Here is a 7,873-nt window from a genome sequence, read left to right as displayed (position 1 = left end):
AATTAACGATTTCTGAACACATGAATTTTCTCTGGTAGATGGAGGCTTTTAAAATATGAGGGACGCCCAAAAGAAAGTGAAATGTTTAAATATACACTTAATAGAACATGTATAGGATCTGTGTGCTGAAAATTACAGAATGCTGATCAAAGAAAACTTAAATAAATGGTGTTCACAGGTTGGAAGACACATAGTAAAGATGACAGTTCTTCCCCAAGAGATCTGTAGGTTTAATGCAATTCCTGTCAAAATTCCTGCTAGCAAGGTTCTTTTGTAATCATAGACATCATATTTTAACATTTCTATTGAAAGCTGTAGGCCCTAGAAGTGCTGAAACCATCTTGACAAAGAAAAACAAAGTGGGAGAAATCACTCTACTCAGCATTCAGGCTAACTGTATAGCTATAATCCAGACGGTTGGTGTCGGTGTGGGGATCGATACACAGACCCACGCAACAGAACAGAGAACCCAGAAATAGACCCACTCATATATGCTCAGATTATTTTTGACAAAGATGCAAAAGAAATTCAAAGGAGGAAGGACAATGTGTTTAACCAACAGTGCTGAAGCAAAATGGACACTCATAAGCAAAAAAGTGAACCTTGATCCAAACTTCACACCTGATACGCATTAACTCCAGGCAGGATTGGAATGTGAACATAAACCTATCAAACTTTTTTTAAAATAGGAGAAAATCTTCTGCTTCTAGAGCTAGTGAAGAGTTCTTAGATTTGACATACAAAAAAAAAAACATGATTCACAAAAGAATAAAATGGATAACTTGGACCTCATCAAAATTAAAACTTTTTCCTCTGCAGAAATCTATGTGAAGAAGATGAAGAGACAAGCTAAGGCTGGGAGAAAATATTTACAAACTGTACACCCAAAAAAAAGGACGAAGATCTGAAATATATAAAGAGCTCTCAAAACTCAGCTGTGAAAAAAAAAGAAAGAAAGAAAACACAATCCAATTAGAAAATGGGCAGATTTGAACAGACATTTCACTGAAGAGGAGATAGAGATGGCAAATAAGCACATGAGAAGGTGTCCAACATAATCAGCTATCAAGAAAATGCAGACTCAAACTGCAATGAGATATCACTATATACCTACTAAAATGTCTAAAATAAAAAATAATGAAACCATCAATGCTGGTGAGGATGAGGAGAAACTGTATTGTTCATACATTGCTGATGAGAATGTTGAAATGGTACAGCCATTCTAGGAAATGCTTTGACAGCATCTTATAAAACGATCATGCAATAACCATATAATCCAACAACTGACCTCTTAGGCATCCCAGAGAAATAAAAACTTAGGTTCACACGAAAACCTGTACAGGCATACATCAGAAATATTGCAGGTTTGGTCCCAGACCACAGCAATAAAGTGAATATCACAATAAAGCAACTCACAAACAGTTTTTTGGTTTCTCAGTGTGTTTAAAATTTATGTTTACACTATACTGTAGTCTATAAGTGTGCAAAAGCATTATGTCTAAAACAATGTACACACTTTAATTAAAAAATACTTTATTGCTAAAAAAATGCTAACCATCATCTGAGCCTTCAGCAAGTTGTAGTAGTAATATCAAAGATTACTGATCACAGATCATCATAACAAATACGATAATAGTGAAAAAGTTTGAAATATGGTGAGAATTACCAAAATGTGACACAGGGACATTAAATGAACAAATGAGGTTGGAAAGAATGGTGTCGACAGACTTGCTTCATGCGGGGTTGCCACAAATCTTCAATTTGTAAAAAAAAAAAAAAAAAAAAAAAACCACAGTACCTGCAAAGTGCAATAAACCAAAGTATGCCTGTAAAGAGTGTGCATATTAGCTTTATTCATAAGTGCCCCAAACTGGAGAGAGCCCAGAGGTCCTTCAGTGGGTAAATGGTAAACTGTGGCACATCCCTGCCATGGAATACGACACAGAAAGAAAGGGGAGTACGTAGCACAGGGAACTCTATTCAATACCTTATAATGGCCTATAATGAAAAGGAATACATATATGTATAACCAAATCACTATGCTATACACCAGGAAGTAACACAATATTGTAAACTGATTAACTTCAATTAAAAAAAAAAGAAATAGAAATGGCCTAAAAATAGGAATTGGTAAATAAATTGTGATACAGTTGGAAGAAAGGAAGGAAGGAAGAAAAGAAGGAAAGAAAGAAGGAAGGAAAGAAGGAAAGAAGGAAGGAAGGAAGGAAGGGAGCAAGGAGGGAAGGAAGGAAGGGGAATGAATTACAGATGCATGACAATCAGGATGAATTTCCAGAGAATTACGTTAAGTACAAAAAATCCAGTCTCCAAAGGTCACAGACCACTTGATTCCACTGATACAACATTTTTGAAAAGAAAAAATTTTAGAAATAGATGACAGATTAGTGGTTTCTAGGAATGCCAGGAATTAGAGACAGTGAGGGAGGCGGGCAGAGGGAGGCACGGGCCTCAGAGGGTAACACAGGGACCCTGCGGTTTGGGAATTCTTCTGTATTGTGACTGTTGTAGTGGATACACAAATCTACCCATGTGACAGAATTATTTAGAATTAAATACACACAAATGAACACAAGTGAAACTGGAGAGGTTTTAATAAGACTGATAGATTGTTAGCACCGGAGGGTACGCAGGGTCTCTTATATTATTTCCTACAACCGCATGTGAATCTACAATTACCTCAATAAAGATTTCAATTAAAAATACCTTTTTTTGTTTTGTATTATAAAACTTGCATTTTATTAAAAATTGGAGATATAGAAAAAGGATCAGAAAAAAACATCATCCTAAAATACAGTCCTTCGATGCATTTCTTTCTGGTCTTTGTTTTTACGGAAAAAAAAGAAAAGAGGGATGGGGTTAAAAATCAGGGTGGTGACAGGGTGGGGGCCTCGTTGTCCCCACCTTCTGTGACATCAGAACCCATTGCCACGGGGATGCCTGGTGACCAGAGGCTGGGGGAGGGGCGGGGAGGGTACCAATTTGCCTGTCCAGTGGGTATCTGGCCAGGCAGCCTGACCTGAGGCCATGGTGATCCAGCAGGTGGGCAGCAGGGGGCGAGTGGCAGCTGAGAGAAGGAGCAGTCGCAGCGAGGACAAGAAGCAGGTGAGGCCAGACCAGGTGTACGCTGCTTTCCTGGCACCTGGGCTCCCTCCGCCACTCCAGGCAGATTGTAAGGCCCTCAAAGTCAGGAGTGAGCTTTCGGTCGGACTCTCCCTGGAGCCCAGCCTGGTGGGACATACTGTAGGAGCTCACAGAGCTTTTTCTAGAAGCCACTACTGATGCTCACTAATTCTCCACACTGCCGGCAGGGGGTAGGCTCCAGGAGCGATGGGTTTTCTATGTAGCTTTCTGCTATATTCCTAGTGCGTAGAAGGATATTTGGTGCATAATAGGTGCTGAATGAATGAATGAATTAATTAATTAATTAAAATAAATAGGAGAGCACACCTGAATTGGGAGGTCCTGGAGCATTTGTTCTTAGGGTTAAAATTTAAACCTCACGTAGGATTTTCTCAAAATGGAAAATGTTAGCACTTTCCAAGCACAGCCTGCTGCTTTTACCTCCTCACTCATAACTTAAAGATATTTCCAAGAGGCAACTATTATCAACCTCACTCACAAATGGGCAAACTGAAGCTCAGAAAGGCCAAAAATCCAGACAGCAAGGACATGCTGGGATCTGAAACCAGGTCCATCTGATTCCAGAACCCTTAGCAAAGCTACCCAGTACTCCACTGCCTCCCAGGTGGAGACGTGAGGGATGGATGGAAAAAGAGGCTGGGAAGGTCAGTTGGGTCTTGCACACTGTGGAAAGGGATGGGGTTTTACTCTGAGATTAGTAAGCAGCCATTGAAGGGTTCTAGGCAGAGCAATGGATGACTGATCTATATATGTTTCCAAAAGATTTGTTCACTCATACGTTTAAGACACACGTTCAAAGGGCTGCTTTATGCTGGACCTCACAGAAAGATAGGGGCCTTGCGGGGCTTTCATTATGTTGCAGGTTTTCCTAAAAAGTGTGCCACAAATACCAAACCCCAGGAATGCTCCTTTTAGAAAAGTCATTTTAAAAGGTCTGTGGTTTGAGGAATGCTGATACCCTTGTACCCCTCCTGGAGATTTACATAGTTCAGTCACATAATGAAGGCTCTGACAAGTCCTGCAGCAAGGAAATCCACATAACTTTGTTTGCCACAGCATTTCCTAAACTGATTCGACTACGGAGTCCCACCTTTACTTTTGGAAAGCTCTTTCGGCCTATACTGAAATTTATTTTACAGATGAAGAAACTGAGACTCAGAGAGAAGAAACGATTTGGCTCAGGCCCCAGCCCAGCACAAGAGAAGGACTAAAACTTAATTCTCGTCCCCGTTTCCTCCCTTTGCCTCCACACAGCACAAAATAGAAGCCTAGCTGCAAGCATGCTGGTGAAGACAGCATCCTGTAAAGCACACTGACAGAGAGGTGGTTAAGGAAACAGAGGAGCGTTCAGACCCCAGAATGCTCAGCAGCCATAAAGAATGAGACGGTTCTATGTGTCCTAGAGGGAAAGAGTCTTGGGGCATATTGTTAACAAGAGAAAAAAGCACTGGGGGGAAAGAAGGGAGGGAGGGAGGGATAAATTAGGAGCTTGGGATTGATTGGCCAATTCAAACTACTACATACAGAATAGATGAAGAATAAGGTCCTGCTGTACAGCACAGGGAACTATATTCAATGGCTTGTAGTAATTTGTAATGAAAAAGAATATATATATGTATCTATGCTGCACACCAGAAGCTAATACAACATCATAAATCAACTATAATTCAACTTTTTAACCCTTTTTTTTTTTTTAAGGAGAAAAAAAGTTCCCTAGTTTGAAGTGTGCAATGATTTCACATTGGGTGCACGCACCCAGGCAGTTGCTACCTAGATCAAGCTACAGAGCATGCCCAGTGCCCCAAGGCTCCTCCGGGCCGCTCCCAGCTTCCCCCTGCCCCACAACCACAATTCTGATTTCCATCGTCACAGATGAGTTTCGCACGTCCCTGAGTTTCACGGGCGTGGAGTCAGACAGTCGGCACCTTCACGTCTGGCTGCTTTCACTCATCAGTGTGTCTGGGAGACTCAGCCACGTTGTTGCTGTGTCATTCATGTTTATTTTTAAAGTTAATAATAATGATAGTATCGTTGCTAGTTTATACTTAAAAAAAAAAACGTTCCGGGGGAGGGGCAAAGTATGCAAATCTCTTATCTCCTTTGTTTGTGCTAGCCGGTCTAAATCTTGCTTCACAAACCCAGGTACGTAAGAAATGTATTATTTCAAGTCAAATTAGATCTGGCTCAGCCCACATCTAGGGGGAAATTCAATGCCAGTCACTACTGCAGCCACCTTAATTCTCTGTCCACTTCTGTTTGCCCCTGACGCATAAAGAGTTGTCCCCAAGTGCTCATAGTAGTTCTATTCCCAATGGCCGGAAAGTAGGAACAATCCAAAAGCCCGTTAATAAGTGAAGAGATTCACTGTGCTATATTCATACAATATAATAGCATTCATCCATCACCTTGAACACAAAAGCATGGAGACATCTCAGAAGCATTAGGTCGAGTCAAAGTAACTCAACAAAGAAAGTACGTAATGTGTGGTTTCATTTAGGGAAGTTACAGGACAGGAAAAACTGTTCCCTGGTGACAGAGGAGATCAGCGGATCCCCAAGGCAGGATCGGGGGAAGGAGAGGGTGACCACGAGAGCACACAAAGGCACCTTCTAGGGTGATGCACATGTTCTGTGTCTTGACTGAGACGGCAGTCCGCAAGTACAGGCATTTGTCCAAACTCATCAAACTGTACATTTAAAACGTGCATTTTATCGTATGTGAATTATACCACAGTAAAGTCGACTCCTTTTAAAGATCATTTAAAACAGAAAACATAAAAGTGAGGCAAGGCACAAGAACAGAGGTGGGCCTTCCTTCTCAGCAGGGAGGGAGGAGGGACAGAACCAACAAAACATAAGTCGCCGTGGTGTCTACTTCTGCAGTGTTGGGGGGTTTGCAGTAAGCACGTGTGGCTTAGATAACCAGAAAAAAGTGAAGCTGTAACAGGGATCTTGCAGCAGCCCCAAGCCTAGCGCTCTGCGGGGGGAAGCAGGGATGCCTGTCTAGCCTCCAGGGACTCACCTCCGCCCTCCTCCTCTTCTTGCCCCCAGACGCTGTTGGCGTTGCTGATCTTAGTGCTGTATGTGGGCACAGGGATCTCGGGTGAGCATTCTGGGGTCTGTGGAGGGAGGAGCCAAGTCCACACGGAGCTGGGGGTGGGGGGAGGCGGGTATTCTGCAGATGGTTGTATGCCAAGGGGAACTCCACTGCTTGCCTTCTTCCACCCTCTTCATCCCACTAGGATGACCCACCAAGTCATCCAACTCCTGCTCCTTTGCCTTATTAAGAGGTGGTGTTCGTGCCTGTTTCAGGAAGAAGCTGGGAGGTGTCAGAAAGAATCAGAGAATGTAACTACCCCCAGAATCCTATGACTTCCCAGGTAACATATTCAAGAAGGTGCTGAGGGCCATCAAGCTTGGCTGAGGAAATCTGAGGCTTCCCATAGGTATTGTTGACGAGCTGGGTCTTGAAGGATAGCTAGGAGCTGGCCGGGTGGAGAAGGCGGGAATGGGCACTTCAGGCAGAATGTGCAAAAAGACTCAGGGAACTTTTAGAACCAGCGGCAAGGGGCTCCCGTGAAAAAGCTCAAGGTACAGCTTTGGTGTCTGCCTTTCAGGCATTCGAATATCAGGCCCATGACCCCTCAGAAGAGCCGATCAAGGTCATCCAGACCTGGCTGAAGGAGAACTTGCACGTGTTCTTGGAGAAGCTAGAGAAAGAGGTGCGAGAGCTGGAGCAGCTGGTGCAGGACCTGGAGGACTGGCTGGATGCGCTTCTGGGAGAGGGGCACCGGGAGGAGCCCTGCTCCACCCTCAGAAGTCACTTGTGAGGGGCCAGGGCTGGGACCTGGGCAGGGGGCCAAATGGAAGGGGGACAAGGGTGGCCAGGGCTTCCTCTAAGTAGGGCTGAGTTGTGACAGTTGAAGTTCAATGCAGGCAGGAAAATAAAATAGTTGGGACAGTAAGAGCACTGCTGGTCCATGAAAGCTGAAACCAGGTCAGGAAGAGACCAGGGCTCCGCTGAGATGCCCTCCCGCCTACCAGGGCTCTGGTGCACAGGAACCCACACCGGCTTCAGAGTCAGCGCGGGGCTGGGACCCTTCTCTCCCACTCACTTGAGTCATTGTGCAAAATTCCTTAACCGCGGAGACAAAACTGTCTCATTAGTAAGAATCAGGGAAACAGTAAGCATCAAACGTGTATAAAGTGTGTGTCTGACACATAGGAGGGGCCTGATACACAGCTCTTCTTTTCCACATTCCTTTTCCTTCTTCCTTAGAAGTTAGCAGGAGGGTGTTGGGTCTGGAGTACACAGATATTATGTGGCAACTCAACCTCCTGACGCTGCCGATAGAAGCGCAAGTTGCCAGAATCCTTTTGGAGGGCCATTTAGCTGAGACCTATCAAATTCACAAATGCATTTACCCCTTGATCCAGCAATTGGCTTCAGGGATTTATCATATATGTGCACATATGTGAAATCACCTTCTTGCAAGGTTATTCTCCCTAGCTTCAATTCTAATAGAAAAAAGAAAAGAAAAGAAAGAAAGAAAAGAAAAAAGAAAGAAAAAAGAAAGAATGAAAGAAACAACCCAAATGAAAATGGTATAATAGGGGCCCTGGTGAGTCATAGCACATCTGAAGGATGAGCTATCCAGCAGCTATGACAGGGAATGAGGAGGCTTTCCTACTAACGTGCAAAAGTCTGCAAG

The 7,873-nt window shown here is 43.5% G+C and overlaps 1 protein-coding gene across 1 annotated transcript; it reads left to right on the top strand.

The window, feature by feature from the left end:
- Positions 1 to 3,045: 3,045 nt before the first annotated feature.
- On the top strand, positions 3,046 to 6,991 carry SMIM23 (small integral membrane protein 23). The gene is made up of 4 exons (XM_010972258.1): positions 3,046 to 3,123; positions 6,213 to 6,264; positions 6,474 to 6,541; positions 6,779 to 6,991. The coding sequence occupies exons 1-4, from the start codon at positions 3,046 to 3,048 to the stop codon at positions 6,989 to 6,991; spliced, it is 411 nt and encodes a 136-aa protein (XP_010970560.1).
- The last annotated feature ends 882 nt before the right edge of the window (positions 6,992 to 7,873 follow it).

Source organism: Camelus bactrianus, chromosome 22 (genome assembly GCF_048773025.1).
Source record: "Camelus bactrianus isolate YW-2024 breed Bactrian camel chromosome 22, ASM4877302v1, whole genome shotgun sequence".
Classification (NCBI taxonomy): domain Eukaryota; kingdom Metazoa; phylum Chordata; class Mammalia; order Artiodactyla; family Camelidae; genus Camelus; species Camelus bactrianus.
Note: the sequence above shows the minus strand (reverse complement) of the source record. Positions and strands in the feature narration are given on the sequence as shown.

Excerpts from the sequence above, each read along its gene's own strand:
- SMIM23 (XM_010972258.1), top strand. The coding sequence starts at position 3,046 with ATGGTGATCCAGCAGGTGGGCAGCAGGGGGCGAGTGGCAGCTGAGAGA. Across the intron at positions 3,124-6,212 it reads GCAGCGAGGACAAGAAGCAG|ACGCTGTTGGCGTTGCTGAT; the intron begins GTGAGGCCAGAC and ends TCTTGCCCCCAG. Across the intron at positions 6,542-6,778 it reads AGAATCCTATGACTTCCCAG|GCATTCGAATATCAGGCCCA; the intron begins GTAACATATTCA and ends TCTGCCTTTCAG.